Raw genomic sequence first — 14,589 nt, forward strand, 5'->3', positions numbered from 1 at the left:
GGGTTTCGTGAGCTATTTTATCAAGTCTGATGTATTATTTTATGATACTGCTCTATAGTTCATTTTTCCGGATGTCCATCCATAATTATTTGAACTTTGCTACTTATGGACGTTGTCATCCTTGTTTCTCCCTGTAGTAACATTCTATAAACAAAGAGGAGTTTTTCTTGAAATTTTTAAAACTAAAAATGTAATTATTTGACTACCTATCAGTTTTGAAAATAATTACCACAAATAGATTAAACGAATGTTTCGTTCAGACAACCCCGGAAACGATAGACAAGTGGTTTGAATTAAAAGATAAATACAAAAACATGTTTCTTAGTGAATTACATGAAAACTTTATACAAGTAAGATTTTAAAGATAATATTAAGAACGGAATGATTATAAATTATTTTTCTATAATTAGCAGGGATCCAAAGGGATAAGACAATGGTCGATAAATTGATTTACATCCCTATTGAGAAACGCAAAATCACTTTCTGTAGATTCAAATTAGTGCCCAAAGCTTCAAGTCCCCAAAGTTGTAAAGCCAACGAATAAGAAAACGTTATTTAAAAACTCTCTTTCTGAAAATTAGGATCTTTGAAACTTTTTTGTATTTGTGTGATTCAAACATAAGTAAAACATTTTATTCTTTATAATTCTCTTAAAATCATTTAAATTTCTTTTAGTTATAACAATATTGTTAATCCTAGGTTGAAAATCCAGAAGTATATCCATTATTGATAAGCAATAATAAAGCTGAAATAAAACAGGTTCAAAGCAAAGGCAATGATAATAGTAACAATGCAAAGAGTCAGCATAAAATGACCAATGATGCGAAGAGTCAACATAAAATTACTAATGATGCAAAGAGTCTACATAAAAGAAGTGATGAGGCTATAAAAGAAAACCTGTTTGAGATAAATTCACCTATATTAGAAAGTAGAGGTATAATAAAAACAATTTTTTTAATGGTTGGATTATGATTTTAATGTTATGCCTTTTAAAACTCAATTCATGTATTTTTTCTTCTTTTAGGTAACATTTATCTTAATTGCAAATCTTAATCATCAAATATTATTAAGCAAATAATTTACATATCATTTACCTACTGTTGAATAAAAACCTATGTATTTTAATTCTTTAAAAACAAGCTGTTTTTGATTGATATACATACAGGGTGTTTCAGAAAAAACTGCGTTTTCCAGATTTGAGAAACAACCATAGGTTAGAGAATTAGAAAAAAACTAAATTCTGAAGAACCTAAAAAGGTCTTTGCATGGAGCAAAAAAAAGAAAATATGTAAAAAAATTCTTAGGGGGACATTGATTTAACCTTTTACTACTTTGATATTGTACTTTTGAAACAATATGTTGCAAAATATACAAATTATTTCAATCTAATTGATATCTTATATTTAACATCAAGCATTTTTTTCCTACATGTACCAATCAGTACAGCCGCATTTTTAGAGATATTAAAAACATTTAAGTAAATCTGATGTACATTTTTACATAGAATATGGACCTATAATCCTTTTTTCATATTCCTTCTGGTTGTTTCTCAAAACCGGAAAACGCAGTATTTTTTTAAACACCGTGTACAACAGTACATAGATAGAAAAAGATATCCAATCCAAGTTTCAGCAGATTTTAATTATTAAAACCCAAGCTTATAAATATTTAGAACATGGAAAGAAAACGAAGTAGGGGGTTTCTTCTTAATTTCACAGTAGATTCTCTCCTATTTTAACCCTGTGGGGCAATCATTAACATTTAACTAACCTAACCTATCAAAAGCTACTGTGAAAATACGCAGAAACCCCCTACTTCGTTTTCTTTCCATGATCGAAATATTTTTCTAGAAATAGAAACTGAGCCGGAGAAGCCAACCAAAAACATGAGTGATGGATTTGATATTGGGTCCCCAGATATTGATGATATAATGATGTCACAAGATATATTTGCTAGTCCTGTAAAACAAGGAAGAAATTCTCCGTTTCTGGACAATTCTCCAGTAAGGTAAAATAATTAAAAAATCTATAGTACCTAATGTAATCTCTAATAAAAATACCAAATCCCAGTGCAGTAACTTTTTTTGTTTAGTTCTTATAAATGTAAATATGTAGGTATTGAAATCATAAGGGTTTCATTTTTGTCGCGTATTTTCCGTAAAATTGTGTGTAATGTTTTAGGAAATGCTCTTATTAAGTCTAACTGTTCTTATACAGGGTGGGGCAAATAAGACCGGACAAATTCTAACTTCTAAACAAATTAACATAAAATCGTCAATTTTAAAGATTTTATTGAATTTTAAAAACTGGCAAGCAATATAGGTATATGACTATTAGATTATTCAATAAAATCGCCGCCAGCCTCAATCACCGCCTTCACCCGCCCCCTGAACCGTCCGCAGGCCCTGGTCACCATGTCCATGTCCAAGCTGGCGAATTTCTCCTTGATGGTGGCAATGAGGGAGGTCTTTGTTGTATAGGCACGTCTATTGGTGCATGCTTCAAAGTAGCCCTAGGCCTAAAAGTCCATTGAATTAAGATCAGGCTGCTGGGAGGCCCCATTTTCTTAGGAACGTGAGTAACCGCAGGATCTAAATTCACCCAACTTTAACGCTACCCTTTGACACGGAGGCCTTTATTTGGACCACAGTTGAGCTGGAACGACGTTCTATACCTTTTTGAAATGGCATGAAGATTCAGCTAGGGTTGTCAGCGCAATTCATAGTCTAAAATGAGTTTTTAATTTCCATATGGGTCTCTAACGTCGAGAACCGAGAAATTTTCACGATTTCACACAATTTTTGACATCTTTAAATCTGCCACGTTTCACTTTGCCGGAGTACTACAGCCAAGCCACTTTAGATAGAGAGCTCTAGTCTTTTCTAGTGTCTTACTTATGTATCTATCAGGATCCCCAGCAAGTTGCATAACTCTACCTCATCTACAGATGGGCTGAGATCCGATTTAGTGAGCCCTAGTCGAAAATTCAGATTATTCCACCGGCGCATTTCGAATCTGCCTTGTTGGACATAAGCGCGGCCAGCTCGGAGTACGAGCCCATCTTCGTCCAAAGATTTTTTTGTGCTAAAAGGTGATTACCTAAGCTTTTTATAGTGGGGTCAAACGTCTTGATCGGTCAAGTAGTTTTGGTGCTATGGCCGTTTAAAGTTTGTCCGGTCTTATTTGCCCCACCCTGTATATACATTTGGTCATAATTAAGAACAGTTCAACTTAATAAGCGTATTTGACTAAACTCTACTACACAACTTTACAGAAAATACGAGATAAAATGTCCCTCTTTGTAATAATACAATCTCTTATAAAATTACCAAATCTCAGTGCTGTAACTCTTTTTTGTGTCAAGTTCCTATCATTTAAGTATTTGTTGAAACGATAAAGGGTTATTTTTTGACTAAAACGTTACACACAATTTTAAAAAAAAATACGCGAAAAAATGCCCCCTTTGTTAGGTCTAACCAAGAAGAACAAATAGAAGACCTGGGATCCTCTCCTATTGTCTCCAGAAGCCAATCTGTTCAAAAGGAATATGAAATATTTTTATTATATTTTTTTCAGTAAAATTATTATTAGAGTAGCTCTAATATATAATTATAAGCTGTTTCAAGAGAAATGTTGTTTTTTTCAAACTTAATTATGCCTTATTTTTGAAGATTTACGGATTTAAAGGTTGTGCAAAAAATGCCTCTTTTAAAAAAAATCAAATTGCGCGGCTTGTGTTTATTATAGAAAAATATTATGCAAATCATTAGAATTGTCATAAACTCTAGTTTTTGGAAATATAAGTACCATTTTTGTGCAATTAGTAGTTTAGGAGCTACGTTGAAAAATATGAGAAAAAGGTTAGGTAAAAAGTTTTAAGTTAGTTGGAACATATTACCACGTAGCTCTTATACTATACTTAGCAAAGGAATGGTTCTTATATTTCCAAAAACTAGAGCTTATGACAATTCTAACGGATTACAGTCATGTTGAAATAAGAATAAAAACATTACCTTACAAACTGTTAGAAGAAACGAGTATCCCAGTTGTGTTTAGAAGAAAGTCAAATGTTGGCCTCTAGTACACCTATGACGGATAAAAGCAGAAGGTAACAGCCAGAGATCTAAAGGGATAGAACAATGACCGATAACTTGATGTACATAACCCAATCATAATACACAAAATTATCCCTTTTGTAGATTAAAAACATTTGAACAGATTTTAATAAATTAACCAATCAAAATTCCCTTAAAATTCAAAATTCAACGCGTTCTCGTCATTTGTATGGCCCTGGGGGCATCTAAAACGAAGGTTCCAAAAACTTTGTCTGTTCGTCAGTTTGTGTGTTAGTTACGCTTATAAATATACTAGAAATGGGGGACTGTACCAATCCACTTTTATTTTGATTAAGCTTTAATGGTTTTTGCTTTTCTTTAATTTTTATAACGTAAAATTGAACATAATATCATATAACAACGGCGTCAGCATTCAGTTATTCGTATGTCCGCCCTCTCGTCTGGTATGTTATCTAAAAACTTTAACATTGGTATGATAGAGCTAGAAGAATGCTTCTATTTTTGGTAATTTTCTATTGAGGTGATTTTGAAGGGCAATATAATTTCTATATATTTATGGTTTGTATGTCTTAACGCTAAAAGACTGTAATCATTTTTTCTTTCATTTCAGAAATGCAACAGTTTTCATGAAAACTATTCTTGTTTAGATCTAGCTTGCTGACGTCATCAAACCTTACCCCAATCAGAGAAGCTAAAAATACAAGAAATGAATTAGAGGAACAAACTTCACCTATACTTAAAAGATCACAACCCAAGGTTAGGCATTTAATAGGTATATTTTCTAGTATGGCTTTAAAACCGGTAAATGTCCGCTGGATTAGAACTGGTTCTCAGCCATACTGAAAATCATAAATAGCATTGTATTACAGAGACAATTTTCCACGAATACCTAAATAAAATAAAAATCATATGTTATGTTTATCACTTCTTTCTATTTAGGTGTTAGCCATGAGTAAAAAGGACAGAAGGAGCATTCAGCCGGCATCTTCTAGAAGAAAAGTTTTGAATGAGTCCTATAAATTCAAGGATATTCTTGCTGAATACACTCCCCCAAGGTTTGCATGCATTATAATTTACTAGCGGCTGCTCTACTGGCATCTAGGGTCTATATTTTCAAAGGGATATGATTATGCAATGCAAGGGTAGACAAATGGCCTCAAAAATACACATACTTATAATAAAAAATCATCTGAGGATCTAAAAAAAGCTTTACTGTAAAAGAGAACCAGTGCAGTGGTTATCGAGATCCTTCGCTGCAGACAAAAAAGCTTACTACTTTATAAAATAGGATTTAAGCTAAGGGATAATGATAATTTTTCGAATGACAATTGGAAGTTAAAATAATGTTTTCAACAGGGTTTCCAAATGGAGATATTTATTATATTTGGCCAAACTTAAGGAATGTAATTTTTACGAATTTAAAATGATTCTATTTAAAATTTGAATGCATGTTAAATATAAGATTGACAGACAGACTGGCGGCAACAGGTGAAAGCAGAGGTCTTGTGGTGCCTGATAGAGTTGATTCTCCAGGTTAATTTATAGTCTATAGCCCATTACGGGGGTGGGGGGGGGGGTATTAAGTTCTGACACTTTTTCGTAAACAGTGATTATAGGCTTTGTCTTTGGAGTGAGAGGATAGATAATTTAACAAAAAAGTTTATTTTTGAGATGTAGTTTTCCAATTTTTATAAAAATTTGGGGTTTGGCCTCCAGGTTCAGGTGCTGCAGGCCTCCAGGTTGTCTCTGGACAGGTAAAAATGAAAAAAAAAAAATTTGAAGAGTTAAAAGTCAAATTATGAAACAAATATGCATCCTTTTAAATGTTATTAACTTATTTGAAGATAAAAATTGCATATTTTGTTTTATAAGTTTTAAGTTGCGTTTTTATGTCATAGTGAATTGATGTAAAATGTTCTTTGGCTAGATTTTTGATGATTGTTAATATTTTTGGTGACTTCATATGTATTTATGCATACACGTATTAAAAGTATTTACAAGTCAAAGCAAAGGTCTTGTGGTGCCAGATAGAGTTGATTCTCCAGGTTAATTTTTATACTACAGCCTTTTGCTGGAAGTTTTTTAAAGTGTTGCTTTTATATGTCATAATGATATGATGTAAAATGTTCTTTAGTTAGATTTTAGATTGATGTTTTTGGTAAGTTTTTTTGTGTATTCCAAAGTATTTAAAAAGTTAAAGCAGAGTTCTTGTATTGCCAGATAGAGTTGATTCTCCAGGTTATTTTATACTCTATGGCCCTTTAATCGCATGTCCTTTTGCTGGAGTTTTTTAATTTTATGGGTTACATTCTGATGGCATATATAGATTTTTGATGATTTTGATGTCTTTTTTGTATTTATGCTCTAGATATGTCTAATAGAGTGACTCTAAATTCAAAAATCGTTTGACGCGCTATTCTAAGCCCTTTTTTTGTGATATAATGACTATTTTTTTCAGCAATTTATATGTTAATTTCTTTTTTTACAAAAATTTAGGGACAACATTTTTTTCTTTCAAAGTATGGCTTTATATACCTTTCTGAATTCGTTTTTAAGTTTTGACTAAGAATCAAAAAAATATTTTAAAGGATATTGATCTTAGCAAGAGCTATTCTCAAAAGACTGACAATTTTGGCTATCTAGCAAAATCAGTGGATTTTGACGATTATTTGAGGATATTATAACTACCCCCTCACCCCCCTTCTCCCTATATCCTTAAGTATAATATTAATTTAGATTTATTTGCAAATGATTCTTTTGATGAAGAGGAACTTCCCAGCCCGGATAAGTTACCAACATCTTCAAACAAACCCTCGAAACTTAAAGGAACACACTTAGATTTTGTTAAATTAATTACAGGTGTGTATATTCTGCATGATTGACCCTGCTAAAGGGAGGGGGAGGGAAGGAATAATAAAATATGTGGTTGGGGGGAAAACTTTTAAAATTAAGAGAACAGATAAAATTTTTCCCATTTCCAATAAACCAAAGGCATACAAATAAAAACAAATAGCCTATAACTACCCCGAGACATATTTCTCTTTCATTTTAATTGATATATGAAATCTTGAAGTGTCTATTTGAAACAGAAAAAGAGTCATTTGCTGTTGATGAAACCAATGATCAAGCTGGTGATAAGGATAATATTATCAACATTTCTGGTTTTGATGAATCTCTACAGATTCATACCAACAGCAATAGGAAAAATAACTAATATTTTTTTACAGAGATGGGTTTTTGAAAGATGAATGCCGCGTTTTGTCAATTAGCGAAATTTAAACAGAGTATACAACTATTTATTTAATTATTTCGCTTTTGTTGGTACAGCCTTCGTAGAAGTAAAACAAATTATCTTCAATCCATTTTTGCTGCATATTAATTAATGCATCTTTTTAGAGCTGTATTTAGACATTATACAAATAGCTGAAATAAGAATTTTAAAAATTTGAATTCTCAAGTTGTATACTCTGTTGAAATTCCATCGTCTTCGTTCAATCAATCAATGTCTAAAAAATGTCGAAAAATGTTTAATTATTGAAATCCTGCCTATTGTTAGCTAGTAAATAATTTAGAAATAGAAAAGGAAGTATGTGTTTGTCAGGAAGGGAGGGGCAAATTGAAAATGGGCTGTTTATTACACTGTTTTATAATAACGTTTTCATATTCATTAGCTTAACAACTTATATTGAATTTTGATCGATGGGTCCATTAAATTGAATATCAAAATGTTTCAACCACTAATAGTAATCTACAGAAGGGATAATTTTGTGTATCACCATTGTAGATGTACATCAATTTATCGGCCATAGTCTTATCCCTTTAGACAATACCTTCTGTAGATTACAATTAGTGGTTGGACAGTGACACTCAACTTAATCAACCAACCAATCAAAATTCAAAAAAAGTGCATAAATATAACTTTGTGGACTATGTAATAAACAATCCAATGTCCCCTCCCTACTATACCTCTATGCTATACCTCTCTCAAGACTTAAATTAGTTATATTTATGTACCAGACATTCAAAACTGACAGAACATCAAGATTTTCAACAGGAATCAATTAATCAGTTTCCAGAGGAGAGCGAATCCTTAAGATTTTCCACATCAAATCTTTTGGGAGCTACTGCACTGGTTGGCATTCTACATGATACCCAACTACCAGAAAGGTTTGCCTGTTTATATTTTTAGTAGTGAAATTACTCTTTAATTCATTATGTCAGACCGTAACGCTATAGGGGAAATGTAATTTTCTTGGCTCCTATTGAAGTTTAGAGATTAAATATGTTCACATTCTACATATTTAAGTTTTCATGATTTTTCGACCCTTATTAAAGAAAGAAGGCTTAAATTTCCAGGGATTGAATAAAATCACACTCTACATATTTGTACCAAGTATTAATAAGATATGCTCATTGGTTTGGGTGCTAGATCGATTACTAGATTTTCACGTTTTCTTTTTTACCTTTATGCTTCAAAAGACCATTAAAAATTTTAAAAAGTTTTCTTTATTTATTTTATTTTGTCATTTATCTTATGAAAACTATTCTATTTGTTACAGTCCTAAGCTAAGCCCTTCAAGTCTGAGACAAAGTAAACAGATGGGACCTCCAGCGAGGAGACAAAATGGCGGCACAACAGACAACCAGCTGCCAATAGGCACTCAGAGGAGTATAAAGACTGTCAAACGGCCAACCCAGATGTCATCCTATCCGGAATTAAGCGATAATTTTGGTTCTTTTGGCGGTCAGCTGTCATCAGCTAAAGGTTAACTGGATTAGAACCTGTTATCAAACATACTGAAAAATCATGTATAACATCGTATTAAACTTAGAGACAATTTTTTAGAACACTAAAATAAAAATAATATCAATACAACCCACCCCCTTAATGAATAAATTAGGGTAAATTTTATAAGGGGGAGGAGGGAGAAGAGAAAAATTATTAAAAATTTTGGAGGTGTCTACCTTTGGGGGGGTGGGGAGCAATCACCCCTGGGACGTCAGTGATGGCAGGAGTTCTGGAATTATTGATAAGCTTCACAACCAAAATCAAAATCCTTTGGAATCCTGAGCTTGATCTTTAAATCATTTTAGTGGTGATTTAGATCGGGGCGCGCCAAAACCAGCACTAAAATGATTTAAAGATCAAGCTCTGAAAATGATACGGAATAACTAATACAAATTATATAGGTAATAGCTCAAATAAGCAGAAAGAAGCCTCAAAATCCAACATAGAACTTGACAGCACCCCTGAACCAAACTTTGACCTGCTCGGCTCTGAAGATGACCTCGAGGTTGATGACAACAACAGCCAGGAAAGTGTCAAAGGTCAAGTTCATGAGAGTCAAAGTTTGTTTGGAGGAAAGGAAAGTGAAATCATGGTCAGTGGAGGAAAGAAACGGTCTCTGATTAGTCAAGAAGAAGAAAAGGGTAAAAATCTATATCAAAAAAATCCAAAAATATTTAATATCAGAGAGAGAGGGGACAATGGGCTGTTTATTACCCTAGTCCCCAATATTTTATAATAATGTTTTCTTACTCGTTAGTTTAAAAATTTTGGGGACTTCAGTGATTGGTTGATTCATAAGTTGAGTGTCCAAACGTTTCAACCAAAAATTTTAATCTACAGAAGGGATAATTTTGTGTATCATCATTAGGATATACAAAGATTAATCGGCCATTGTCTTATCCCTTTAAATTACGGACTTTTTGACTGTATGTATTTAATTTAGAAAACAGAAGCCAAGCTGTGATTGGTCAACAAGATAGAAGCAAAGCTGTGATTGGTCAAGAAGATAGAAGCCAAGCTTTGATTGGTCAACAAGACGTTTATAGCCCACCAATACTGAGCTATGTAGAACTCAGAAACGATATATGCAGGCATGGATTTTTCTCTAGCAATAAGGAGTGTATATTCCTGCTAAAGGGGGGGGGGGATAAAAAAATATATGAAAAGGGATGAGCAGGGTGGTGGTTCCCACCCTGCTTATTTGTATCATTATCTAATATTATATGTGTAGAAAAAAATAATGAATTATTAGTTCCATTGCGCCAACTGCAACGCCTCTGGCTAATTTTGATCTTGAGATGTCAGAGGATATGTTTGCTCAAGATGATGATGGAGAAGTCAGTTTCATGGAAAATCAGGTAAAAACTTTGGGGACTAGTGTAATAAACTTTGTGGACTAGTGTTCTGAAGGATCTTGAGATGTCAGAGGATAAGTTTGCTCAAGATAATGGAGAGGTAGATAGTTTCATGGAAATTCTGCTTCTACTAAATATTCTAATGGGTTCGCCCTCTAGAGGCACTTTAGAAGGGGGGAAGTCTGTATTCCCCCTAAAAATTTTTAAGTAAAAAAATTAAGGAGGAGATCTTGCATTTTTTTCTAGTGGGAATTTCTCTTGCGAGGGTGTTGGTACTCTCCCTTCTCAGGACCTATAAGAAGCCTTAGTGTAAAGGAATATAATAAGTGGGAGAATGGTATATATCTCCATCTCTTGTACACTCACAGAAAGATAATATTTTACAAAAATTTATTGTTTTTTAATGCAAAATTAAACAAGTTGATTTAGATTTAATTATGTTTTAGGTTTTAACTCAAAAAGAAGCGCCTAAAACCAAATCTCCTTCCCCTAAAAAAGTGTCAAGCAAAAATGTGAATAATTCCAACAACCAAAGCAAAGTAAGTTATTATATTTTTGTGTTTAGTAGGTAATATAATGGATAAAGAATACATGGATATTGTAAGAGATTTTTTCAAAGTTTTAAAGTTTATTCTATCACGCCTAAATTATAAATTTTAGCTAACCGTTATCAAAGAACAGTGGACTTACACGGGGAAGGAGGGGACATTGCATTGTGTGTCCCATAGAGTAGTGGTTAGCGCACTGCACTGTGGTTGGGAAAATCCAAGTTCAAGTCCCCTCATAGATATTGCACTTAGATGACAAATGCTGTTGCAATTTGTCAGAATATAATCACGCAACCTTCCCTGAGATGCCCTTAGGTTGTAAGGAGGGATATTTGTAGGAAGTTAGGATCCTACCTATCAAGCAACTGTAATCCTGCTTTCCCTCGTCCATGCTCCTCATTCATATGAGAGTGCCATTAATTAGGGTGGCTTAATATGGAACACCTGCCAAAACTCCAGGCCAGGGTGATGTAATAATTGAGTAGCTTCCACGAGAATCGCGGGTCAGCTTGTAATGTAACATAGAATACACTCAGCTGTGCGCGAAGCTTACCAATCTAGGATTAGTCAAAGGATTCTCACCTCCAATCTCCTCGTGCATCTGAATCCTAACTTCAGAGAATCAAGGCTACATACATACATACATACATTGCATTGTTTATTACCCTTGTCCCCAAAGTCTTATAATAGCGTTTCTTTATTCGTTGGCTTAACAACCTTGAATGGGATTGGTTGGTTATTTAGTTGAGTGTTCAAAAGTTTTTTCTTTTAACCACTAAATGTAATCTACAGAAACGGTAATTTTGTGTATTACAATTGGGTATGTAAATCAATTTATCGGCAATTGTCTTATCCCTTTAGATCCATGAGAAGAATGCCTGTCCTATCTGTGAAGATATGATAGCTGGGGCTGAGGGTGACATTGAGCGTCCAAACGTTTCAACCACTAATTATGTTTAGATTGAGAAGAATGCCTGTCCTATATGTGGAGAAATGATAGCAGGTGCTGAGGGTGGCATAGAGATTAATGCCCACATTGATGCCTGTCTTAGCAAAGATATCATCAATGAGTTTTCTCAGCAATCTTTTAATCCAGGTATAAGTTCTAGAAGAAATATTTATATTTTAGCCATGTGACAAGTGACTGTAATTTAGACAAAATTTTAGACAATCACATTGTAAAATCTTTGACGAGATTTCTACACAATTGTTAGTTACCCCTCTTTTATCGCTTCAGGTCCAAGTGTTGCTAATACAGACCCTAATAAAAAGGATACATTCAACTCTCCGCTAGTTCCAGCTCGGGTGGATCAGATGAAGAAACGGAAACTGGTTGAAGAATCTGGCTTTATTACTCCTAGGGATATAGTAATATACAATTTATCACAGTGGATGTAGAGTAGACCTATGTTTTTTTTTATGGTTTGTAATCCATCAAATAAAGTAAAAGGATCTATGTGTATCAGTCTGTCGGTACCGAATGATCACGCTAACTACTGAACCGATATGGTTTTCTTTTACAGTGTAGCTTCTTAAAGGTCCTTGGGGTAGGGTCCACCACCCCCTTTCAAAAGAAATCACAAAAAAAATTTTTAACTAACTGCCTAGTGGATAATTTTGGGTTAACAGCTTATCTTAGCATTTGGATTATAACAAAAAAATATTTACGTGCCCCTCGAGGCGTCTAGGGCCGTAACCGCTAGTATTCAAACTATTAATGACTTAAAATTAAAATTCAGTTTTACACAGCCCATCAATTATCCTATATCCCTCATCATTTATAGTGATAAAAAGAGAAGAACAGTGTCGCCAAACTTGAATAGCAGAGCAAGGTCGCCGGATGTATTGGATGAAACAGGGTTGTCCAATGTGACAAATAAAACTCCAGAACGACAACAAAGAATAGGAATGCTTTGTTTTTGTTAAATAGATTCATTGATTAATAGATAGTTTACAAGACAATGGCCGATATATTTACATCCCCAATGATGATACACAAAATTACATCTTCTGTAGATTAGAATTAGTGATTGAAACGTTTGAACACTTAACTTATTGAATTAACCAGTCAAAATTCACGTATTTTTTCCAAAGTTGTTAAGCCAGCTTCGGGAACTAGTTTAATAAACAGCCCATTGCCCCCCCCCCTCTCTCTGAATGAAAACAAAGCTTTGGTGTAGAAACTACAAGTGAGGAAGAAGGGGATAGTCCGATTGTTAGGCGTCGTGGGACAAGAGCTCGAATCCTTGCAACTCAAGGTAAAAATATATGTGAATCTTACAATTTTCTTCAGAAGAATACCTTCAACAATAAGGTTAAATTTAATAAAAGTACTTATGCTAGAGCAAGTTCGCATTTGGGTCTTTAGAGACGTCCGTCCGTAACGGTTTGCTCTTTTCATTAAATTAGACATGTTGAAACTTGCATGATGATTCCCTTAACGGTTAGATAAGATTTGGAAAGCGTTTCAACTCTATAATCATTAATAGAAAGACCGTATGTGCATTTAAAATATTTAGATTTTTAATCTTTTTCACAGGATTTTTTTATGTGTTATAATTATCCTATTCATCCGATTTTTGGATTAATGATTCATATTCAATCAAGGTATAGCTACTGTTTTAAGCAAAGCATCTCTATAATCAAGTCCTAAACATGTAAGTATGTCCTTAAACAAGATCTTAAATTTAATCAGATTTGCAAAAATATACTTACAATTTTGTTTAGACTCATACCTATTCTCTTTATTCAGTTCTGGCACTTAATTTGAATGAGCGTTTGTCTTACTATTTCAGAGCTTCGCTTTTATTGATATTGTCATACTTGTTATCCACGACTTTAATTTTTAGCTCCTGAGTCAAATCCCCGACAAGACACAAGTTCAAGTAGAGATGAAGATTTAGAAGAAAGCCCAGATATTTCTAAAGGTAATGTACACTAGTCCCTAAAGTTTTACAATAACTCTACTTATTCGTTGGCTTAAAAATTTTGGGGACCTTTACTGAAATTTGATTGATTGGTTTATCAAGTTGAGTGTTGAAACGTTTCAACTTCTAATTGAAATCTACAGAAAGGGTAATTTTTTGTGTCATATTGAAGGGATGTACATTATTTTATCGGCCATTGTCTTATCCCTTTAGATCCCTGTGTAGTACCTGAATATTACCTTTAATGTTCAATAATTTTGCTATATTAAATAACAAAATTTTCAGGGATCTAAAGGGATAAGACAATGTCCGATGAATAAATGTACCATTGTACAAACATCCTTAATTTTCCTTTTCATGCCGTCATTTGAATTTCTAACAAAATATTTAATTTTAGTGCCAAGAAGAAGAACTTTGGAAAGTTCTCACTTAGATTCGTCTGATGATGATTGTTTTGTTAAACCTGCTGCAAGTGTCAGAGCACAAAAGTTTAGCAAAATTAGTAACAAAAAAAAAACAGGAATATAAATAGTTAATTAAATATTTAACAGTGTAATTTACAATCAAATGCTCCCTCCATTCCTAACATAGCTGGTTGTTGTTTCTCTTTTAAAATTGAATATGAATAAGTCAATGAATTAGTAGCTTCGCTACTAAAAATAATTTAATTTGTTTAACTGTTGATTATTAATATGCACAGAAACAGAATCTGATGATGACTCATTTATCCAACCTGCCAGAGTCAGCAAGAAACAGGTAAAAAAAAATACAGTAAAGAATAATAGAAGGTTGACAAGGATTAGATGTGATTTAATCGAAATATATTCCTACAAATTGAGCTGTGTGTTTTTCCTTGGATAGTCTCTTTTCAACATCGCTGCCGTGTATTATTCCG

At 33.3% G+C, this 14,589-nt stretch overlaps 1 protein-coding gene across 1 annotated transcript; it reads left to right on the top strand.

Annotated features, from left to right (window-relative positions):
- The first annotated feature begins 264 nt into the window (after positions 1–264).
- Positions 265–14,222, top strand: LOC145304435 (uncharacterized). The gene is made up of 22 exons (XM_080146315.1): positions 265–350; positions 700–934; positions 1,851–2,007; positions 3,470–3,540; positions 4,026–4,107; positions 4,723–4,831; positions 5,015–5,130; positions 5,538–5,608; positions 6,812–6,899; positions 7,163–7,274; positions 8,091–8,242; positions 8,635–8,840; positions 9,266–9,505; positions 9,808–9,955; positions 10,117–10,222; positions 10,666–10,758; positions 11,728–11,863; positions 12,005–12,125; positions 12,549–12,670; positions 12,945–13,025; positions 13,617–13,694; positions 14,092–14,222. The coding sequence occupies exons 1-22, from the start codon at positions 315–317 to the stop codon at positions 14,220–14,222; spliced, it is 2,691 nt and encodes an 896-aa protein (XP_080002441.1). The 5' UTR covers positions 265–314.
- The last annotated feature ends 367 nt before the right edge of the window (positions 14,223–14,589 follow it).

Source organism: Acartia tonsa, chromosome 13, assembly GCF_053477335.1.
Source record: "Acartia tonsa isolate MP-2025a chromosome 13, ASM5347733v1, whole genome shotgun sequence".
Classification (NCBI taxonomy): domain Eukaryota; kingdom Metazoa; phylum Arthropoda; class Copepoda; order Calanoida; family Acartiidae; genus Acartia; species Acartia tonsa.